The sequence below is a fragment of the Manis javanica genome, chromosome 4 (assembly GCF_040802235.1).
Source record: "Manis javanica isolate MJ-LG chromosome 4, MJ_LKY, whole genome shotgun sequence".
Lineage (NCBI taxonomy): Eukaryota > Metazoa > Chordata > Mammalia > Pholidota > Manidae > Manis > Manis javanica.
In genome coordinates, this window is record NC_133159.1 from 19,627,586 (window position 1) to 19,651,017 (window position 23,432).

The following is a 23,432-nucleotide window of genomic DNA, read 5'->3' on the forward strand; positions in this document are numbered from 1 at the left end:
GGCAGAGATGAAAGGGGTTGAGGGCCAGGGAAGCCTGACTTGACTCCAGGACCACTGGTGGCTACGACAGGGCCTGAGTGGCCTTGGAAAGGCCTCGTATATGGGGAAGGAAGGGGGCTGAAATAGATCCCCAATCATTTCCCCAGGCCAGAATTCCTGAGAGCAAGACACAATGAGACACATGAGTTCTGACCCTCTCTCCTGTGCTCACTGAAGAGGCCCCTTTCTTCCCCAACAAAATCCCTGACTGCCTTGCTGGGACTTTCCCAGCATGGAGCTTCATCCTCCTCATTGACCCACCCACTGAGTCTCCTCTCCATTCTTGAATAACAATAACAACTACCATTGGCTGACATTCCCTCTTCCAGATGGCACTGATAATAAGTGACAGAGCCTGGGCTCTTAGTCATTTATTCATTGATTAACTGCTTCATTCATTCATTTAATGCTAGTTGTGCTAAGTGATATGCTAGACCCTGGTGAGGCTTATCCAAAGCCAACTTTCCCATAAAGGTGGTACCCTAGGGGTCCAGGGGTCAAAGAATTAGACATAAACACAGGAACCACATTTGGAAGACCCCACAGGATTTGGCAAAGCAACAGAACAGCTTCAAAGGAAGCTGCTGGTAATCAGATCAGATATTGTAAATGACCTCCCAACAATCAGAATTCAAAGCTGTTCTCAACCCAACCCAACCCCTGGACAACACCCCTGACAATCAGTCATTCCACAAGCATGTGGTCATTCACTTGTGCTTGCATATTCTAGGGACAGAGAGGTCACCATTTGACAGTTGACCTGCCCCATCCCTGGCCAGTCATGACTGCTAGAATGTTCTTCAAACTATGCTGGTATCAATCTGCCGATAGCTCCCCCATTTTGTCCTCACTCTGAAGATCACCCTGATGGCCCAGGATGCCTCTCCTAGGCCAGCAGAAGTGCTCATTTCCAGAGCCCTTTTTCTCCAGGGCCAGAGACTAGAAACAGATTTGTTGGCAGGGTGACTGTGACCTCCAAACAAGGTGTGTGGGGCTGGGAATGGGAGAGACTGAGGAGGGGGTTGAGGGACTGTGGGAGAGAGCCTTGTCTAACCCAACAAGTCCTGGATTCTCCCCGCTTACCTGTGAGTCACCCCCAAACTAGGCCAAACCAGTCCACAGGGCCACATGCCTGCAAACACATGCCATGTCACACAGGCACTCACAGACACTGGTACAGACCAACAGAGTCATACAGACACAAAAATGTGTACATAAACTTAAATAGACATACACAGATACAAACACACAATCAGAGGTACAGATGTTCAGAAACACAGCAGACACACAAGTCACGCACACACATGCACACACACATTCACAGTATATACACAGTCAATTCATAGCCCCAAGCCGTCTTCCTCTTGAAATTCACCTACCTTGAACACAGACACATACACTTGGATGCATACTTATCTCATACATTCCCACTTGTAGCCCCAGCATGGTCCCACCCGCACCCCAACGTTTGCCACTCCTGGCCCAGAGAACACTCCCCCAGCAAGGGGACCTGGAAGGAGGATATGCCGGGGGTCTGCTTCCTCCCTCCCTAAGTGAGCGCCTAGCCTCCTGCCAGAGTCTGTCATTATCCATGCGAGCCCGATTCCCCTGGCTATACCTACTGCCCTTGGCTTTCCTCTGTAAAGCTGGCTCCTCTGCCCACCTTCCCTCCCTCTGCAGCCCTTCCCCCTCAGCTGGGCCACCCAAGCTTGCCTCTGAGCCAGCCTGGATCCCTCATCTCCCTTTTCCTTGCCACAGGACCAGGTACCCTGACTCCTGCCTAGCGGCCTGGGCCTCCCGATGCTGTCAGCACAGTGCTGCCAAATACACCTCCATGAGGTCCTGGTGTCCACCAGCTCTACTCAACCCTCCACTGTCTGCTCTATGAGAGGCAGGAGAAGGAAGTGGTTAGAGCGCAGGCACCAGGGTTCAAATTCCGGCCCCTTCACTTTCCAGTTGATTTTAGGCGAGTGATGTAACCTCTCTGAGCCTCATTTCCCCTATTGTAATGGGGGGGAGGAGTGAAAAGAAGGATTCATCCTATTTCATGGGGCTGTTGTGAGAACTAAATAGAATTATGTTTAGAAAGCAAACCACAGATGACAGCTGCCACCCTCATCACTAGCAACTTTTGAGCCTGTTTGAGACCCAGTGCCCCTTCCCCATGAGTTTTAGGGGACCCACCCTTCCATCTCTGATATGGGAGAGTCATTCCAACACAAATAAAAACCGAGTTGGGAATCGGGGCGCCTGTCCCTGTAGCCACCAAGACAGAGCCAGATGAGGTAATTATTGCTGTGACTGAGGTGTTATTAATAATCATCCCTGCTGTTTGGGCAGCCCAACTCCCTGGAGTTCAAAGCATGTACCTGTAACCACCTCTTCCTTCTTCATCTCCGTCTACCAAATCTACTTGACAACTCAAGGCTCAGAGAAGTTAAGCAACTTGCCCCCAGGACACCCAGCACTTTGGCTGGGTGCCTATTCCCAGGCTGAGTCTATGGTCTCCTGAACAGAAGCAGTGAGTGGTGGGTACCGCTGAGAGAAAGTGTCCCCTCTCCCATCCCCTCCGTGACAGGCTATCACCCTCTTCAGGTGTGGATGCGGAGGAGAGCAGCCGTGGGTATGAAGAGATAGCCTGTGGGAGAAGGGAGGGAGAGGAGGGCAGAGCTGGGGTGGGGAGGCCACGGCCGAGTCAGCACAGGTTCAATAAGCTGAATGAATGGGCCTTGAGAGGGAGAAGCCCAGAGATGAGAGACAAGGCAGAGACCCAAGAGGGGGCAGCCAGGCCAGTTTCCCCACCACCACCATCACCCCACATGGGGACTGACCTCTACTCACCGTCTGTTTAGGGACCCAGGTGTGCAGCAGGCCTGGAGCTCCTGCCAATGGGCTGTACTCTCCTGATGCAGTGGGGCTCTCAGCTGGGGCTCCTTGAGCGGGCTGGTCGGGCACCCCGTGATGGGGCGGGGCCCGTGGGGAGGCTCCCGCCAGCCCCAGGATTCCTCAGGGCCACAGGGATAGAGAGCTGGTCCGGCCGGTTTGGGCTCCTCAGCCTCCTCCCCAGGTGCCTCCCCACACCCCCGCAGGACGATGGTGATGTGGTAGCGGGTCCTCCTGGCAGACGGACGCTCATGTAGGCTCTGGGCTGGCTCTGGCAGGACTGGCCCTGGGGTGACAGACTCGCCCTTTGCCCCTTCTATCTTGGGGAAGGTTGCTGGGTGGGGCAGCACGTCTTTCAGGTTGGCTTGTGGCTCAGGCCCCAGAGGAACCTCTGGGGTTCTGTATGGGGACCTGGGGCAGGCACAGACTGGGGTTCCCTCCTGCAGACATCCAGGAGCTAGCACTGGGCATGAGGGGCACCTGGCACCAGAAGGCTCTGCTGCCAGTGCCAGGCTCTCCAGCCCGCTGGAGGCATAGTTGGCCAGGTCAGAGGCACTGCCCACAGCTGGCCTCTGTAGGCGCCCCAGGAGTTGAGAGGGGCCTCCTGAGCTGTGTTGTTGCTTCCAAAGCCAGGAACCACGGCTCCCTGCTCGAAGGTCCCATTCTGAGCAGCTCTGGGCTTGGGCCTAGGGAAAGGAGAGGCAGGACCCTGGTGACAGCATCTGCCCCCTGCCCTCCAGGTACCCCTGGCTGCCCTCCTTGGCACAGGAGAAGCTGAGCAGAGCCACAGGAGCTGGAAAAAGGGGCAGAGCTCTGGGAAAGACCCCCAGCAGTTAACTCATCCTCTCCCATTCTACATATGAGGCAAGTTAAGCCCAGAAAGGACATGACTAAAGTCACACAGGCCTCCAGCCCTTTGGCACCAACTGCCCTGGGGATTGGGGGCTGCGGGGGCATACCTGCCACAAGTGCCTATGGCCTCACCTGCTCCAGGCTTCCAGGGAGCCCCTCCAAGGACCCTCCCAGCCTGATATTCCCAAGCACTCCTGGGTGAAGAGACCTGGGCCATGGGGGAGCCAGGGAGCAAGTTCCCCTGAAAGTGGGACAGACCTGACCTCTCTGCTCTTTTCCCCTAGCCTGGCTGGGGGGGTGAGGAGAGAAGACCCAGGATCCCGACCCATATGGACACTGCTCCCCAAACCACAAGTTTATAGGGATAGGCTGTGTCCTCGGCAACTAAGAAAGCAAGTCTGAGATCAAAATTCCTTGTAGCAAGAGCACTTGATCCCAAATGCCTCAATTTACCCATCTATGAAATGGGGTGCAGCACCTTGTTCCCCAGGGGCTGAACACGTCAAGAGACATACAGGAGGGCAGAGTGATTAATGTGAGGGCCTGGAGCAGGCAGTGTGAGCTTGAATCCAGTAGCTCTGCTACTTCCTAGCTGCACTATCTCTTGCGCTCTTTCCCCTCAGTTTCAGCATTATGTAGAATGGGCGTGAAACAGCACCTGCTTCCTGGAAGTGCTGTGAAGATTGTATGAGACAATCCACACAGAGCACCCGGCATATGACAAGTACTCCATTAAATGCTAGCGATTATTAATGGTGTGCAATCCATGGCTCAGGCCCCACTGCAATGGGGAAACTGTGGCCAGAAGGTTAAGCCAGTGGCCCGGCAGCAGCCCTGTGGTGGCAGGAAGTGGGGGAAAAAGGACCAAAGATAGAAGGCCAAGCTAAAGGAGAGAGTGTGGAAAAGGGGGAATAGGCACTCCCCTATAGGCCTCCCCTAAGGACCCATAGCATTAGGAAACATTAGGGAGCTCATGTTTCCTGAGTGTGTAGGCCCCATGCTGAATGGTCTATACCCGTTACTTTATTTCTTACAACAGCCCCTGAGAGACATTATTTCCCCTATTTTGCAGACAGGCAAACTGAGGTTCAGAGTTGGGGAGTGATTAGCCCAGGGACACACAGTGAAGCAGAGGGAAGACTAGAGAACTCCAACTGCCTGACTTTTAAGTCAGGGTTCCCAAGGCCTTCCCAGCCCTCCCAGAGCTTCTGCCCCCCAACCATTCTCCTCTTTGGAGTCTCTCCTACCTTGAGGCTGACATCGCTGGTGCTGCCCTGGCCATGGGCCAGGTCAGGGCAGCTCTGGCCACTCAAGGGCCTGGAAAGGAAGCACAGGGGAGGCAGTGAAGCGGCCTCCTCCTCTCCCACCCCCAGACTAGACCCAGCGGCCTCTACACCTTCTCTCAGGGCTCACCCGCAGTGAGCTCCAGGAACCTTGGGAGTAGTGGGGAGGTCTACGCAGCAGCCTCCACTCTGCTCCACTCCCAGAGAGACAGAGAAGACAGAGACAGGGATGAGCTTGGGACAAAAATGGAGACTAGGCCTGTATCAGGGCCAGACTACAGATAAAAGACAGCACCCCAATAATTCAAAAGCTGACCATTTGCTGAGGCTCTCATGGTGCCAAGGTTAGCACTAGGTATTGCTCCTACATGATTTCCTGTAAGCCTCACAATAATCCTAAAAGGTGGGTGCTAGTGCCTCCATTTTTCAGATAAGGAAACTGAGGTCCAGAGAGGTGAAGTGACTTGTCTGGAGTCACACAGCCAGTGAGTCTTGGAGTTAAGACGCTAGGACCATCCCACTCCAAGGGGATTGGACATCACCACATGAATGGGGCAAGAATGGGCCCTGGCTGCCTCTTCTGTGTACTCCACTCCCTACCCCAGGCAATCAGCAGGGTTCAGAGGCCTGTGCCTTGGTGCCCAAGTCCCATTCCCACGCAGGTGGGAACTGGGTCCAAATGCACACCAGGATGTATCGTCACGCTGGCCTGGGAGCATGTGCAGTACCTCCCCTGCCCTTCCTACCCTGACTCACCTGCACCCCAACCCTGCCTCCGCAAGTGAGGAAAGGGAAGGGCAGCACCACCTGGGCCTATAGGGCAGGTCCCTGCCAGACAGGGTAAAGGGAGAGGGCGTGTCTCCCAGGTGTTGGCGGGCAGGGCACTGGTAGGGTGTGGGTACCCCGGGGCACCCAGGCTTCCAGGCACAGGATAACTAAGCCCTCCCCTCCCCTCTCCTCAGTGTGAGAGAGCAGTACAAACCCCTCTCCTTACTCTGCCCTCACCCTTCCCAGGGCGGCTGAAGACGGTTGCCTCATGATAAGATCAGAACAAATTGCCCAGTAACTGCATAGGTACACAAACAGCAGTGCCTGAGAGCACACTCCACACTCCCTTCCTCTTTTCCAACATAAGGCCTGTGAGCTACTGGGGTCATCTTCACTACCCTCCTCCCCGCCATTCAGCTCAGCCATCCACAGAGCCTTTTTCCTGGTATGTAGACATCAGCTACCCGTGAACGGAGCTGGAAGAGATGAAGCAATTTGTTCAAGATCACATGGCCAGGGGCACCTAGGGTTAGGACACAGCTCTGGCCCCAACTTGCAGTTCTGAAATCTCTCCAGGCAACAGAGTGGCCTAGTGTTAAGATGTGGGCTCTGGAGTCAAACTGCTTAAGCTTGTATCCCAGCTCCACCACTTTCCAGCTGTGTGACTCTGAGAGGTGACATCACCTCTCCGAACCTCAATTTCTGTCCCTGAATCACACGAAATACCTGCCTCATAGAGCAGCTGTAAAGATTGAGATAATCCAGGTAAGGCACGAAGCAAGTGGCAAATCAAGGTTTATTATTACAGTCTGGGACGACAGGGGAAAACCTCTCCGTGGCAAGTGCAGTGCAGTCTAAGACAGGTCAGATGCCTCTCACACTCATGGCCAAGGGCCTGGGAGACCAGAGGTAAACTGCGATGGCAGACAAAGTTCACAGCGGCAAGAAGGGCTGCTACAATTGCCTTTAAACTGTCTCTGGAGAGGAAATCATTGTCTGCAGGCCGCTTCCCTGACTTAGGGAATTGGAAAAGTTGTTTTAAAGTTTTAAAAGAGCACAGTACTTTATAAAGACCGTTTTCACATTCACATATCCAAAATCCTGGAATATCGGCACGTACATTTTTATGCTTCGCGACAATCATACACGCTTATTTGAACATCCACTACACTCTAACACACACACACACACACACACACACACACACACACACACACACACACACACACACACCAGGGCCCAGGGGTGCCCCAAGTGGTCCTCCTCCATCCCCCTCACCTATCCCGGGCTCTGGCCTCCTCCGGGGTCCGCTTCCCCCCGCGCTCCCTCCAGACCCTTAGCCGGGCCAGGCGGCGAGCCAGGCGGGTCCCCAGGCCCCCGTGCCGCTCGGTCATGGCAAAGGCAAAGCCCTGGGCTTGGGGCGTCGGGGCACCTGACCGCTCCGGGACGCGGGGGCCACCCGGATCCGCTCATTTGCGGAGAAACGCCTCCTCCGGCCCGCCCCCCTCAGCAAACAGCGGCACCGCCCGCAGTCCGTGCGGGCGGGGGACCGACCCAGATGTTGTTGGTGCCCGGGAGCTGAGGTTACGGTTCTGTAGGGGCCGCCCCCACCCCGGGCCGCTCCGCCCGAGCCCCCGCTCCCCGAGGTCCTTCGCGCAACTTCTTATGCCTCCGGAGGCGCCTTCGGCCCACAGGGTGCGGACAGCCCCCAAATTCGGCCGGCAAGAAGTGGGCAGGGAAAGAGGGGCGAGGAGGCGAAACTGAGCAAAGGACCTCCCCCAAGGGCGGGGCTAGAACGAAGGGGCGGGGCAAAGGCTGGGGCGTGGTCTTGCTGAGTGGGCGAGGCCTAATCCGCGCGGGGCAGTAGGGGTGAGGGGGTGGGCTTGGAACCCGGACCTTCCTTGATGACTGGTGGGGCCAAAGCCGATCCTGCCATTGCTGTGCCGTGATGCGCTCCCAGTGAGAGTTCTACCTCCGTCCTTGAAACCCTTCTACACAGCGGGAGTCTCCTAGTACTGGGGCGGGAAAGCCGCTCTGAAACCCACAGGGGGGCGAATGGCGCTCCCTGCTGGAAGCTGGCTAGCTATTATTATTTCCTAATGGTTGTTTATTGTGATTATAACCAAGGCTTCCACCCTCCTTCCTCCCAGGCAGGGTCTTTTCCCACCTGACACGATACTGCCTCTCTAACTCTCGAGTGGGACTGGGAAACACCTCGCACATTTGAGGGGATCTTCTAGACTGCACGGAGAAAGCTATCAGGAGGGTCCCTGTTTCCAGACTTTATGCCAGTTCTTTCCTGCCTGTAGTCCTTGTAGGGTTTCTACATGTCTCTGAGCCCAGCACCCGCTTCTTTGCCCTCTGTGATGACTGGTCCTGGCCCACGGGGACATCATGCTTCTGGGCCATGAGTGGACACTGACATCCTTGTGTTCCTGCCCCTTAATCCCCACAGGGGGCTCACATCCAGATTTGTACAGAAGAAGGGCACACCTCATCTGACACTGGCAGGGAGTACCAGCTCAGGGGGCAAGGTGGCCTCCTAGGAACTATGAGAGGAGGTGGTGGGAAGCAGCAGACAGGCACCCGGACAAGTATGGCAACATCTGTTCAGAAAAGAGGACAACATGTCCTGTGCTTGGCAGCACAGTCTGCACCTGGAAGAGTCCTGGAAAGGCTAGTCTGTCACTGGCAAGCTGAGATAGAAGGCCGGGTCCTAGATAGGTCCCTGACAGGGAGCAGAACCCAAACCCAGCTGGAGGTGGATGGCTGCAGGCACGCCCCCCGTGTGCAGGCAGCAGACTCTTCCTGGCTGTGTCCCCTGACCTGCTCCCAGGTGGGATGTGAAGTCTGGCACATACATGGTGGCTTGCTTCTCTCCTGTGGAGGCTCAGAAAGCCTCTACTTGTCAGAGAGAAAATCCTTTAATTGCTCTATTGCTCTTCCACTGCCCCCCACATTCCCCCACCTCTGGGCAGTCCTGGCACCACTGCTTAGGCTGGTTGCCCTTTCTTTCCCCAGGATGCTGAGGACACCTTGACCTTGTTCAAGTCCCAGCCCATCTGCCTCTCTGATGGTGCCTCCACGTGCCATCGGGAAAGGCAGGCAAGAGACGCCAGGGGCAGGTGGGTGTGAGCTTGGTGGCAGGGCCGTGGGGCATGCAGCTGATGGTGCAACTTCAGGTGAATGTTCTGGGTGAAGTGGCTCATGCAGACATTGCACTGGAAGGGCCAGGACCCTGAGTGCAGGCGCAGGTGGGTCTTGAGGTTGCTGGAGCTGCTGAAGCGCTTGTGGCACATCTGAAGAGAATGGGCACTGGCATCAGCTCTGCCCACCCGGCTGGCTCAGGATATCTGCTTCCCCTCCCCATCTTGGAAACCTCTGCAACCCCTCCCCATAAGGCAGGCCTATGAGCTTTCCCCCAATGATTTCTCCCTGGGACCAACAGTCTGGCACGTTAGAGCCAGGCAAACCTGGGTTAGGGTCCTGGTTCTTCTACTCCCTATATGATCTTGTATAGATGACTCCTCTTTTCTGAGCCTTGCTCTCCTTGTTGGTAACATGTGACCATGAATACCTAACCTCATAGGTATGTTGGACTGAATGAAATAATCACATAGAACATTTATATGTGGGGCTGCAGCTTTAGTAGGTATAATTAACGTTTGCTGGGAGCTGCCACATGTCAGGAATTTGTCCCACACAGTCTTCCCTATGACCCTGGAGAAGCATAACTAAAAGTACAACTCTTATCTGACAGTGAGAAAGCAGAGGCTCAGAGGAGTGAAGCCACTAGCCAAAGGTCACACAGCAAATTGGAGACAGAGCTAGGATTTGGACCCGGAGAGCCCAGACTCAGAACCGTTATTTTGCTTTCATTTCTGCCTCTGTAAAACAGGTGAAGAATCCCTGCCCTTCTGACCTCCAAAGGAATAAGGCAAGGCTCAAAGGAGGAGGGAGCTAACATGGAGCTGATGTTATATGCAGTGTTTGTATACAGGCAAACCTCGTTTTATTGCACTATGCTTTATTGTGCTTTGCAGCTACTGCATTTTATACAAACTAAAGGTTTGTGGCAACCCTACATGGACTAAGTCTGTTTGCACTATTTTTCCAATAGCATTTGCTCACTTTGTGTCTCTGTGTCATATTTAGGTAATTCTCACAATATTTCAAACTTTTTCATTATCATTGTATTTGTTATATTTGTCATGGTGATCTGTGATCAGAGCTTACAACTGCCTGAAAGCTCAGATGATAGATAGCATTTTTTAGCAATAAAGTATTTTTAATTAAGGTAAGTCCATCATTTTTTTAGACATAATGCTATTGCACACTTAATAGACTATAGTATACATAAACAGAACTTTAATATGCGCTGGGAAGTTCACTTGGCTTGCTTTATTGTGAAGTTCACCTTACTGCAGTTGTCTAGAACTGAACCCACAGTATCTGAGATATTTGCATGCGGTGTGGCATGAACTCCTCCAGCAACCCTGGGAAGTATGTAATAGGTAAGACACTCCCCAGGACTCCCCGAATTTATTCTGCTCCCCAAACAGACATACATCTCCATTCCCTGCTCGAGGCCCAGGGACTGACCTCCGATCTTGGCCCTTCCAAACAGAGATGGTCATTTTCACCCCCCTCCACCTCTCTCCCCACCTTTCAGCCTTGCCTCCTTTCCTGTCTCCACTTGCTCAGGAGGACTGGGGAGCAGAGACTGCAGATGCCAGCCCCGCCCCCCAGCCCAGCCTGGAGCTCCTCACCAGCCTGCAGGAATATGGGGAAGGGGGAATAGGGTCTCACCAGGCACTTGTGGGGCCGCTCCCCCGTATGCACCAGATGGTGCTTCTGCAGGTGGGCGAGTTGGGTGAAGCTCTTCTGGCACAGGGCACACTGGAATGGGCGCTCCCCACTGTGCACACGCAGATGGACCTGAACCAGGTGTGGGAGAGATGCTGCCAACTGCCCAGTCCCTCAGCAGGGCCTGGATCCTCTGTGAGCCTCTACCCACATCCCCACAGGACTCCTTTTTGACATCAAGGCCTCCCAGTCCCCTTGCCTCTCAAACACCCCCTCAGGGCCTCTTTTTCATTCCTAGGGTACTCCCATTCATTCTGCTGCCCTGAGGGAGGCAAGATGGCAGTGGTCAGAAGGCCAGGTCAGAGATACCCCCTGTATAGATACCCTGAGCAGTGCTACTCAAAGCGTGGGTCACAGACCAGCAGCAGCCGTACCACCTGGGAGCATATTAAAACACAGATTCTCAGATCCTACCCCAAACCAACTGAACCAAAATCTCTGGGGTGGGAGCCTAGCAGTCTGCATGTTTAGTAGCCCTCCAGGTGGTTTCAGCCTTATTAGAGCTTAACAACTCATCCCTAGCAGATCCAGAAGGGCTGTTTCCCAATAACTGTAACTTCCTCCACTTGAGTGAGTGCCAACTTGTGCATAGCTTCCTGTCCAAGATGAGCCCTTGGTCTCCCCCTGCTGGAAAATGTGGTTTAGACTCAGTAAAACCTACCCATTCCCCCACCTGACCTTCACGTGGAGGCTTAACTGGGAATCCAGTCAGGATGGTTGTTCAGCAAAGGGCCTTTCACTAAATGTTGAGACACTGAGATCAAGACTCAACGCCACTGTTAAATAAGTCTCGGGCAAACACTTCCCATTAGGAGCCTCAGTTCCCCATTTTTAATTTAAATGAGATGACCCTATAGCCAGTCTTTTAGGGCAGAGAGGACTTTGGCAGCTATCTTAACCTAGCTCTCCTCTTTACAGAAGTGAAACTGAAGAGCCAAGTGAACCATTCAAGGCCACAACGTAGAGGCTGCCCAGGAGTTCCTTCTTGCTTTAATGCCCTTGCTTCTAGAAGCAGGATGGAAGGGGGATTGAGGATGCCAAGGGGAGCAGGGGAGCCTGGGAGGCAGATACCTTGAGGTTGGAGAGCTGTCCAAAGCTCTTGCCACACACGTTGCATTGGTACAGGATTTTGCCATTCTCTTTCTTCAGAGGGTAAGGCAGTGCTGCAGTGCCCACCCGGGAGCCCAGTGGGACCTGCTGGGCTGGAGCTGCCCTGACGGCTCTCTCCAGCCCTGGAGCTCCAGGGCCTGGATTCTGGGCCTGAGACAGTCGAGTTTGGGCAGAGGCTTGGGAGGCCCTTGGGTAGGGACTCAGGGTCTCCCCCTGGGCACTGTGGTGCCCAGGCTCTTTGAAACTCATCAGCAAGTTAGGCACAGCTGTGGTGGGGTAAGAGGTGCCTGGCGGCAGCATGAAAAAGGAAAAACATTGAACAGAAAGTAGGGCCCCACAGATGAATGCACAAGGTGGAGGCAAGAGAAGTGGGTACCCGGGAAAGAAAGGTTGGAGGTGGAACGGGGGCTCTTTGGACATGGGAGCAAGTAGGGGGCAGCAGCAGAAAGCTAAGGGGCCGGCGTTCTTTCTGTTCTCCCAGGGGGCTGGAGAAGAGCTGTTGTGAGGAGAGAAGGATGGGCAGGTGTCCCCCTCGCCAGCTCTTTCTGGATGGCTTCCCATCTTGTCCCCGTTCCAAGGGTATTTGGTTGTGACCACCGTGTCACTGGTAGAGCCGGCATGTGGCCTTGGTGCCTGGTGCTCTGAGCAGGAAGGGGAAGATAGTCAGGGCCCCACAGCCTGGGGTGAAGTTCTGTTCCCCATCTAACCTGCCCTGCTCAGCCCTGGGAGAGAACTCTAGCTTGCAGGCCTGTTGGGCAAGGTATTTCCCTTCTCTGGACCTTCCTGGTCTGTAGTCGCACTTGCTAATCACAGTGGCTTGTACTTGTGCAGTGCTTAACAATGTTAGGCAGAGACAATGATTCAGAAGCTAGCAGACATCTGGGAAGAGAAGTCAGGTGGACAGTTGGATGAATTGGTTTGGAGTTTAAAGGAAAGGTCTGAGCTGGATACATAAATTTGGGTGCCAGAGGCCTAGATGAGATCCCATAAGGGTGATGCTAGATCAGTTGTGTCCAAAATGGTAACCACTTCAGACATATGTGACTACATTTAGATTAATGAAAATAAGTACAAGAAAAAATTCAGTTTCTCAGTCACAGTAGCCACATTAAGAAAGGTCAATGGGTATGGTATTAGCACAAGTATAGGACATTTCCATTATTGCAGGAATTTCTATCAAACAGTGCTACTCTAGATAAAGAGAACAGGAGGGGAGGGGAGGGAAAGAGAGAGGAGAGAGGAGAACAGGGGAGGGGAAAAAAGGGAGGGAGGGGAAGGGAGAAGGGAGGAGGAGGGGAGGAGAGGCAGGTAGGGGAAAGGAAGGGAATGGGGAAGGGAGAAGGAGGGGAGGGATGGGAAGAAGGTCTGGGCTGAGTTCTGGAGCACGGGAATATTTAGGAGGTGAGCAGAGAAGTCTCCCTTCCAATGGAGACTGGGATGCAACAGCCAGTCAGGTAGGAATTAAGCTAGGAATAATATAAAATAAAACACTAAAAAGAAAAAACTATTAAAAGGTAGATTGTTCAGATCCTCATCTATTCACCTAACCAACTTTACTGAGCTATTTCACTCTGTGCTCTGTCCTGGGGAAATAAAGGACCCAGCAGCATAGTCCCTGCCCTTCAGGAGGTCACAGCTGCATAATGGAACAGTGTATTACATGCAAAACACCTGGAACACAGGTATAGTGAGATTCTACTTTCATGGAAGAAGAAACTGCCCTCAGTGATGTGCCCAAGGTCACAGATCCAGAAAGGGCAGAAGCCACAACTCCATGACTCCCATAATCAGTCCTCCTGTCTGCACAAACACGCTGGGCAAAGTGCCGTTCTCAACCCCCAGGACTTTGGTTACACCTATGCCAGCTCCCATACCCATGCCTGAGAAAGCCACTGCCCACCTCCTCTGACTCAGGTGTCACCACCTGGAAATCCCCCTGCACCCCCAGGCCAGAACTCCAGGCCAAAATGTGGGAGTTCAGTGTGCCTGAGGCTCTGTCCTCACCAGGGACACTGGGCCCCCACCCCCTCCCATCCCGAAACCTAATGGTGCCTCTACCTCCCGCCTCCACGGAGGTGCAGCCCCGCACCATGGCCTTACTCATGCTCAGGACGTCCTCTCTGAGACTCTTCAGGTCTGTGCCCACGGATGCCTGCTGCAGAGCACACAGGTATGGGTCCAGGCCCTGGGGGCAGGCCATGAGGGCAGACCTGGCCAGTGCCAGTGGCATGGAGTACAACCAGCTGGCACAGGATGGGCCATGGGCATCCACTCTGTCTGGAAGTGGCTGCAAACTGGGAAGACCTAGAAGGCAGGGAGCAAAGGGGTTTGGGGGGTGGGGGCTGGGACTCCTGGCCCCACTCCTAGTTTGATTTCCGTGGAAGAAGAGGAAGCTAAGACCCACCCCACCATGTCTGTCACTCAGATGGCTTCCCCTTCTCTCATCCAAAAATTTCTTTCCCTAGAGACTTTCACCCCCACCCCCAAATTGCCCTCCTCTGCCCCCTAGAGCCCCTTATATGCCCCTTTCTCCTCCCCAGCCTCCCTCATCACCCTGGTCCTACCATGTCTCAGAACATCAGCTGTTTTCAATGGAGCCAAGGTGAACTCAGAAGAAATCCTCGTCAAAGATTAGATCTCCCAGGATGGGCCTGACCCCCTCCCACTAAAGCCCAGGCCATTGTCATACAGCCAAGCTTCCTGCATGGCCCTGTCCCTTCTCAGCCCCACAGAGAGTCTGACTTCTGGGGACCAGGACAGGGGCTTTGGCACCTCAAAGGTACATCCCCATGATGTGCTGGCGTAGGAGTTCTCAGGGCCAGGAGATGATGGGAATCTAGGTCTCTTCAGATTTTCCCCACCTCTTCCCGATGTCCCCTCCATCCCTAAGCAGGCTAGCCTCAGAAACAAGTCTGGAGCCCCACCTTACCTGATCACCTGGGCAGAGTTGGCAGTCCAGGCTGGAGGATAGGGAGCCCCCTGTGCCCCCCAGGGATTGGTCTGTGGCAACACCCCAATTCTGGAGCCAGTCCCCCTTTTGTGCACCCACTACCTACTGGAAGACAGGTAAGTCACAGGTGAGCAGTGGAGGACCTCCAAATAGCAGCCTGGCTTTTGGGCTGGTTCTCCCTCTAAACCACTGTGTGACCTTGAGCCTGGCACTGTCGCTCCTGGCCTCAGTTTCCCTATCTGAAAAATGGGAGAATTGGGCTGGCTGATGTGTAAAGACTCTCTTCATGCTGACATTTAGAAGCCGATGGTGCTCTCCTGGTAGGTGCAGGAAAAAGAGACTAGCCAATCAGAGAGGAGGAGCAGAGCCAGCCTAAGCCCCTCCCTGGGGAGGAGAGGAGACAGGAAGGTCCTCATAGAGGTTACTTCCAAGTGAGCTAGCTCAGGGATCTGAGGGAACACTCCAGACTTCCTCAGGACCACAGGGAACTCTCTGGGAAGGACTCACAGCTCACCATTCTACCCCCCACAGACTCCCCCACAGCCTGCCCTGCCCCCTATATCACCCACACAGCTCTTCCAGTGGTGGAGGAAGCCCCTGTGCCCCATCACCTGGACTGCCCAGGCTCAGCTCCCCCGCCAGGACCATCTGAGAGAGTAGCCAAGAGCCCCTTTGTTCCCTGGTTAGACTGACAGGGGGTGCCCTGAGCACTCCGCTGCCCACTCAGCACCCGGCTCCTCTGCCACCTTTCACTGAAACCACTCAGCACAGGGACCACTGCGGCTTGCCAGGTGCCCTGAGAGTCCTTCCCCTGCCCCTCAGAAGCCACCCTTCCCTCCCTAACCCTGAGTCCCTCAGGCCCTCGCCCTCCCTCCAACTTCTCAGCCCTCTCAAACCCTGTCTCCTTTCCTTCTTTCCTGACTACCCTAACCCTACCCCAGATCTCAAAGCAGATACCCTAAAAGACGAGACCCCCTCATGAGGCTCTTCACCTGGCTCTGCAGAAGTCCGCTTTGGTGGGGAAGGAAGGAGGTGGGCAGGCGAGTAGCTGCCTGTGGCCAAGGCCCCACTGGGTGTGAGAGGTGGCAGAAAGTGCTACATCTGAAGTTGTCACAAGTAGGAAGAAGGGGGCAGGCAGGCTGGGGGCCCTGTGAGATCTAACAAGGGGGAACCACCCACCAGCCTTACCTGCCTGTGACAACCCTATAGGACAGTGTGCTGATTTTTGGGCCACTGTGAACTAGGGCGACTGGGTTCAGTATGTGTGTGCGGGGGGCTGATGGAAGCTGGGGTGGAGTTGCCTCCTGGTTCTTAGAGAACCCAGATGCCGAGCAGGAGAGGGACAGAGCAGAGGATGAGGTCCTTCTGCAGATGGGGGCCCAGATGAGATGGATGGGCAGTGATGATGACAGGGAAGACAGTAGTAGTGATGGCAGAAGGGACAGGAATAGGTGGCGACAAGAGCAGGCAACATGGAAGGACACCTTTGGAAGGGGTGAGACAGAGGCAAGAGCAGGAATCTGATTGCAGAGAGCACTGGCCCAGGAGGCAGCAAATAAGTCTCCCTCCTTGTCCCATCTCTGTTCTCCCTTTCCTGAGGAACCCTTTCTCTGATCCAGGGAGAGTGCTGAGGCCCCAGCAGGACAAGAGATAATTCAAGGACACAGCAAAATGCTTGTAAGGAATACTAGGTATCAAAAAGGGAGGCCCGTCATCCAGGAAGCAGCTTTTTAGACCAAGCAATTGCATTTTCCTGTAAGCAGAAGGTGCATCACTCCTGGGGCCTCACGCAGATTCTGCCCAGGTGGTGGGTTTGGGTCACACAGTGTCTGGCCCAGAGTGACACAGCCCCAGGCAGGCATCTGAATCCATGCCAGCCTGGCGGCCTAGAACACAAGGACATCTCAAACTCTCCACCACGGCCAGGGGCACTGTGTTGGTGTTTGTCCGGCAGCTCAGCCTCTGGCTGGTACTCACCTTCTCCACGGCCTCCGTCACTTCCTATCATAGTTATTTGCCCACATATCTGACCCATACATGTCTGTGATCGTCTCAAGGGAAGGAACACTGTCACCTCATTTTTGTTTCCCATGTAGACATTTGTCAGGTTTTTTGGATGCCCAGCAGCTGGGACTTTTCCCCACGTGAGTCTAGAGGGAGACAGAAGGCAGAACTTAGACCCAGATAGAGACCCAGGCTAAGGCAAGTTCTCGGTGACTAGAGGGGGGTTGGGACATCCTTGTGGAGGGGAAGTAGGGCTGAGGGATGCTCAGGGATGAGTGGGGAACACTAAGGAGGCCTCTGAAAAGAAACAGCATTTGAGGAGGGGACAAGGCCTGGAGAGTGATACAGGCTCCTCAGGCTCCTGGCTCACTGCACACTTACTATTTACTTCCTTCTTTCTGTTAATTACAAAATAATACATACTAGTGGTAAACATTTCAAACAACAGAGAATATAAAGACACAAAAGGAAGCTCCCTCCTTCCCAGTTTCCAGTGATCAATGTGAATTGTTTGGTGTTTATCCTTCCAGACTTTTATCTATGAATCTACAAACAGTTAAATGGAATTTTTGATGATGTTTTTGTACAAAAATGAAGTATATGATATACACTTTTCTGAAGCTTTTTCTATCCAACAATCCACTATGGTCATCATTTCATGCCAGAACACACACATTTGTTACCTGCTTTTTCCTGACTGTAGAGTATTCCACAGCAGGGATGGACATACTATATAGAATTCCTTGATTGGTGGACTCCAGTTTTTCCCTGTTCCATGCAAGACTGGAAAGGACCTCCATACAGAGGTAATATGCAGAGTGGTTAAGAATATTAGCTCTGCTGGATTTGATCCTAGCTCTGTGACCTTATGGCAAATCACTTAACCTCTCTGTGCCTCTTTCCTCAGCTGTCAAGTGGGGATAATAATAGTACAGTACTTGCCTTGCCTCTGAGAGTTCTTTTGAGGATTCCTCAAGGTAATTCATGCAAAGCCCTTAGAATGGTGTCTGGCCCAAAGCAAGCACTTGACAAATGTGGGTTACTGTTAATATCATACATCAGTCTTTGCCTAGTTGGGCAAATATCTGCAAGTCAGCTTCCTAAAAGTATTAAAATTGTGATGGATGTTCCTGGCTCACTTTGGAAGATCAGAATTTGGGCAGCACACTTGAAGAAATAAGCTACATTCAGTTTTATTGCTTTATTCATTAACTTCTGTTTGGAGACTCCTGATCCCATCCAAAGCATCTGAGCCTTCAGCATGTGCCAGGAACCCTGCAAAGCACTTTGACATGCTTTGTTTAACTCAAGCAGCACAATGAATTCCGCTATTCCTGTTTCACAGGCAAAAAAACTGAGATTCAGAGAAGGAAAGCAACTGGATCAAGATCACATAATGCAAGTTGGGGCTGCAACATCCTAAAGCGGAAGGAGAGCTCAGGGAAGAATCCTGGCATGACATCTATGAATGGGTAAAAAGGATCACAATGTAGTACAGTAGAGTCTGGGTTCCCTTCAGGGGCCAAAGGATTTCCAGAAAAATCAAGATGGGCAGAGCTGTGGAATTAGCATCTGGCCCCCTGCAAGCATCCCAAAAGAGTCTGTCATTCATTCACTCACTCGCTCATTCATTCACATATTTAATGATCACCAACTATGTATCAGGCATTGGACTAGTTGCTGGGAATATAGCCCATAGGAACACGATGCAGACCTTGGAATTTACAGTCCAGTTATCAGAAGACTTGCTGGATGTTGCCAAAATAGAAAGTGGTGTGCAACTATTGAAGCTTATTATTATCAGGATGGAGGTTTGGAAAGAAAAGTAGAGCCAGGGGGATCAGGCTGGCTTGTGCAGTAACAAAGAACAATGGAACCATGGGCAGAAGCCCTACTTTCTCTTTGAAGACCTCAAAAACTTCTCCAATCCATAACCACTGTCACCTCCAACCTGAGGCCAGCCAGCTTAGAGCAGGGATCCTGGAGTTCTGTTGCATGATTCCTTTTGAAGGGCATCAAGTAAGGAGTCTGGGTCAGGGGGCTGTCTGGGGCCATCATTGGTTCAAAGGGTGAAGCAGTTATGAGGGATGTGACTCCAAGTACAGGGTTGAGTGTGGGGAGCTCAGCCCAGTATGCCATGCTCTTGCCTTACTCCATTCCGTGGTTAACACCTCCTTCCCTCTGCCTGATACGCACTTTTCTCATCTCTTCAGACAGCCCAGTTGACAGTCTGTCAGACGCAATGAGTTGGCCTTTGGCTTCACACCCTAGGGTGGGGAGATCCTGAGATAGGGTGTGCCAGCTCTCACATTTGCAGAAGGGGCCTTGAGACTCTTGCGTCTTCCCCTACACCCACCTGTGACCTTCCACTCCCTCCTGCAGATGGGTCTTCAAATGACATCTGAGGTCATCCCGTCCCATTCTCCTCTCATCCTCCATTCCAAGGCGATAGGAAACAAAGAGATCACACAGGTGGAATCTAAATCCAGTAAAGTTAATATACTCTTAACCACAATGCAACACCGCGTAGTGGACATAGGTGTCCTTTCCAGCCTGTGTGAAACAGGGAACAACTGAAGTCCACCTATATGTCCACTATTATTGGAATGCTACCTACTGTGTACATCCATGTAACAGAAATTCTAGGCAGCCAGGACAAAGCAAGGTTAAATTTATCAAGTGCTTCCCATATGCCAAACTTCTTTATTTCATCTTCCTCATCTCATTTCATCTTCCTCAAAACCTTCCAAAGACATATTAATGTCCCATCTTACATATAAGCAAAGACTCAGCAAAGGCAAACCAGGTAGCATCAACTTAAATGCCTACAGTGGCCATGCAGCTAACATAGAGTGCTCCAGGAAGACGTCTAATACTTCACTCAGCCATGGTGTCAGGATCAACAGGGACAGGTGGGAACTGAGGCAAACCATAGAACATGGGCCATTCGCCATGACTCAGCAAAATAAGGAGCCAGTGTTGCCAGTTCTGACTTTCCCAGAGAATCTGAAAACCAGGATTTTTCTGTGCAATCTCTAGATTTTTTAAAAAGTTGGTTCAAATATTTAAAAATAACGTTCACCCCAATCAAGACAGACCTGTGTGGCAGGTTCAACTGCCTCTGCCCAAGATCACAGAGCCCTAGTCCCTTCCATGTTTCTAGCTGTCCTAGAACATGTTTCTAGTTATAATAGCTAAAGAGTGGAAACAACCCAAATGTCGATCAATTGATGAATGGATAAGCAAATGTGATACATTCATACTATGATATATTCTTCACTCACAAAAGGAAATAAGGTACTGATATACCCTATATTATGAACATTGAAAACATGTTAAATGAAAGAAGCCAGTCACAAGGTGGCATATTGTATGATTCCATCGACATGAAATGTCCAGAATAAGCAAATCTATGGATACAGAAAGTAGATTATGGTTGCTTAGGGATGGGGGTTCTTGTGGAGAAATAGTGAGTGTCTGCTTTTAGTATGATGAAGATGCTCTAAAGTAGATCATGGTGGTTAACACAACTCTGTGAATATACTAAAAACCACTGAATTGTATACTTTAAGCAGATAAATTACATGGTCTATGTATTATATCTTAAGACTGTTAAAAAGAGAGCGAGAGAGATGAGGATAGTCTTGCCTTCCTGACACTGTAATGGAGTTTCCAATAAATGACTCCTGCTGGGATGGGAGCTCCAAGAAATGAGGACTCAAGTGAAGTCTCCATTAAAACCCTATGTCAGCATCCCCACAGCATCAAGGGTATGCAAGCAAGAGCAGGCCCTCAGCAGGGTGCTCTGCACTGGCAGAAGAGGTGGTGGAAATGGAGACTTGGCACTCAATATCCCTTGCTCCCTCCTAGCATGCCTTCCTGTACTGCACAGGTGGAAAGTGAAAAAAAACTGTATTTCCCAGACTCCCTTGCAGCTAGGACTCTGACTGAATATGGTCTGCTAATCTAGATACATTTGGGTGAAATTCAGAAAGTGAAGAGGTCAAAGGTTCTAAGCCAACCATTTCTGAAACTCAGCAGAGAGCCCAGGGTCAAGGTTGGGGCATATATTTTTCTTTTCTTTTTTTTTGGTGTGGATCTAGTATAGGTCTGGTGCCAACAATGACAGATTCTTCACCTTTCAGAGTGTTGCAGAGGAAGCAGCTTCCTGACTGCTCAGTTCTGTGGAGTTGTTCTGTTATTCCCGGAGGCCTAGTCTAGAACAAGCTCCCTGTCCCTTCTAGTTATTTTGGAAGCACTTAATACCCTGTATTACATACCTTCCCACTTGGCAATAATAGTTTATATTATCTGCAGCTGATTCCTGATGCATTTGTGCACTTCACCAAGTGATCTTGCCTAAAGACATGCAGTCACTCTGGGCCTCTTTTTCATCGTTAGAATGGAAATAAGAAATGCCTAAGTGAGCATTAAATACAAAGTATTTTAAGTAGCTAGCATACTATTTGATAACAGTTTCAGGAACTGAAGCTATTTTTGGTTATTTATCAGGAGTCATCACAGCTGTACCCCTGTGAGGTACCAAACAGATACAGTCTGCATCCTCCTTCCTCCCAGACGTCATCCTGATCTTTCCTAAATTTTAATCCTCAAAACTCAGAGTTCAAGACTTCTGGGAAGCAAATGTTAAGAGGGAATTAGACATGGGATAGATTTATTGGGGAAAATACCTGTGAGGGAAAATGGATAATCAGCCAGAGGAAGCTGAAAGAGCTCGTGGACCACAGTGCAGGTGAGACACTCCATAGAGGACAGAGGAAGGAATTAAGTTTGGACGTGAAAAGTCTTAGACTGTCGTGCAATTAATTCTAAGAAAGTTTCAGCAGAGCCAATGTGGCATCCTTGATCCAAAACTGCCCATCAGAGAACCCCGTTGTCTCCCAGGATGGCTCCATCGTCCATCCTTGCCTACTTAGTCGCTGTCGGGGAGCAACCCAATGGAAGCTAGCCTCAGAGGGAATTTGGTGATGGATTTTGGCCATTACAGAGGGACGTGCGCAACACTTGGGTATGGCATACCATTTATTAAAGGCAATAATTATGTCACAGCAAAAGCGATCATAGAAATGTGTTGAGTTTTTATTGTATGTATATTTTTCTAATAAATATCACTAGCCTTGATTGTGTTTTCAGAATACTTCATGAAGTCTCAGGGAACATTTTAGAAAATTCTAGATTCCATGGATTCTTGGCCAAGGAATCATTGGGACTGTGGAAAGAGGACACAGGATAGAGCTGGGAGATCTGGGTTTTAGCTTGATTCTGCCACTAACTTGCTCAAGTTACTTCCTTAGTTTCCACTTCTTAAAATGGGTGCAAGGAAGAGGGGCTCCCTAACATGCCATTCAGAGTCCCCAGAGACAGACTTCAGGACAGAGGATTCCATGGCAATGTGGCTGATTTTGTGGCCTCAAAGCCTGATGCTCCTGCACTCTCTACTTGTGCCCAGGGGGCATGCCAAGCAGGGGCCTTGTTCCTTACCACCCTTTTACCCCTGGCTTCTTCTGACAGACTGGCTCGAATTCTGGTCTTGTGGTTTCCCTCTGTCAGCTCATAGCAGCTATGAGTGCTGGGAGGTGGGGAGGCTTTGAAAGGGGGTTGTGGTAGGCAGGGGGAAGGTGTCACCTTCCAAAATAACCCCTGAGGAGAGAATGTGGGCCACTTTGAAGCAGACTCTCACCACTGCCCTGCTTCCAGGAAACCTCTAGAGGCTGAGTGAAGGAGGCTTTTAAGAATGTAGCCAGGTACAAGATCATATGGCCTCCTGGATAGATGGGAGACCAGCCAAGGGTCTGAAGGTCCAACCAGATTTGGAGGAGGATTGGAGCAGAATGGGGAGGGGGAGGCATGCTCAGAGGATGAGAGCCCCAAGAGCAGGGTCTGGGTCTCCCTCATCTGACTAAGGGTTTCTTTTTTATTTCTTTATTTCAGGCTTCTTTATTATAATATACCATTCTTTTTTTTTCTTTTTGATATTGTTAATGTACAATTACTTGAACAACATTATGGTTACTAGATTCCCCCTATTATCAAGTCCCTACCACATACCCCACTACAGTCACTGTCCATCAGCATAGTAAGATGCTATAGAATCATTGCTTGTCTTCTCTGTATATACTGCCTTTCCCGTGTCCCCCCAACCACTACATTATGTGTGCTAATCGTAATGCCCCTTATTCCCCTTATCCCTTCCTTCCCACCCATCCTCCCCAGTTCCTTTCCCTTTGGTAACTGCTGGTCCATTCTTGGGTTCTGTGAGTCTGCTGCTGTTTTGTTCCTTCAGTTTTTGCTTTGTTCTTATACTCCACAGATGAGGGAAAAATCATTTGGTACTTGTCTTTCTCCACCTGGCTTATTTCACTGAACATAATACCCTCTAGCTCCATCCATGTTGTTGCAAATGGTAGGATTTGTTTTCTTCTTATGGCTGAATAATATTCCATTGTGTACATGTACCACATCTTCTTTATCCATTCATCTACTGATGGACACTTAGGTTGCTTCCATTTCTTGGCTATCGTAAATAGTGCTGCAATAAACATAGGGGTGCATATGTCTTTTTCAAACTGGGCTGCTGCATTCTTAGGGTAAATTCCTAGGAGTGAAATTCCTGAGTCAAATGGTATTTCTATTTTGAGTTTTTTGAGGAACTTCCA

The 23,432-nt window shown here is 51.3% G+C and overlaps 2 protein-coding genes across 7 annotated transcripts in view; both read right to left on the reverse strand.

Moving 5' to 3' along the window:
- The window catches only part of CRYBG2 (crystallin beta-gamma domain containing 2), a 48,994-nt gene extending 41,615 nt beyond the window's left edge, over nt 1-7,379 (reverse strand). The window contains exons 1-3 of one of the 5 annotated variants that reach the window (XR_012130073.1): nt 7,104-7,375; nt 5,022-5,091; nt 2,881-3,608 (exon numbers count right to left, since the gene is read on the reverse strand). Coding sequence is in view for 3 of the 5 variants with exons in the window: in XM_073233454.1 (XP_073089555.1) it covers nt 2,881-3,608; nt 5,022-5,091; nt 7,104-7,219 (914 nt within the window). In the remaining 2 variants the exon portion in view is untranslated. Of the gene's footprint in view, nt 1-2,870; nt 3,609-5,021; nt 5,092-7,103 lie in introns of those variants that run through there. The other 4 variants (XM_073233454.1, XM_073233453.1, XM_073233455.1 and 1 more) reach the window with 4 other exon arrangements.
- Nucleotides 7,380-7,768: 389 nt separating this feature from the next.
- ZNF683 (zinc finger protein 683) lies at nt 7,769-15,827 on the reverse strand. 2 transcript variants are annotated; one of them, XM_073233457.1, is made up of 6 exons: nt 15,744-15,827; nt 14,731-14,856; nt 13,902-14,105; nt 11,763-12,442; nt 10,635-10,763; nt 7,769-9,124 (listed from the first exon to the last, which is right to left on the reverse strand). In XM_073233457.1, exons 3-6 carry the CDS (start codon nt 14,029-14,031, stop codon nt 8,819-8,821), a joined length of 1,245 nt encoding a protein of 414 aa, XP_073089558.1. In that variant the 5' UTR covers nt 14,032-14,105; nt 14,731-14,856; nt 15,744-15,827; the 3' UTR covers nt 7,769-8,818. The 2 variants fall into 2 exon arrangements, with proteins under 2 accessions (XP_073089558.1, XP_073089559.1); XM_073233458.1 differs by lacking the exon at nt 15,744-15,827 and having other exon boundaries at nt 14,731-15,265.
- Between the last annotated feature and the right edge of the window lie 7,605 nt (nt 15,828-23,432).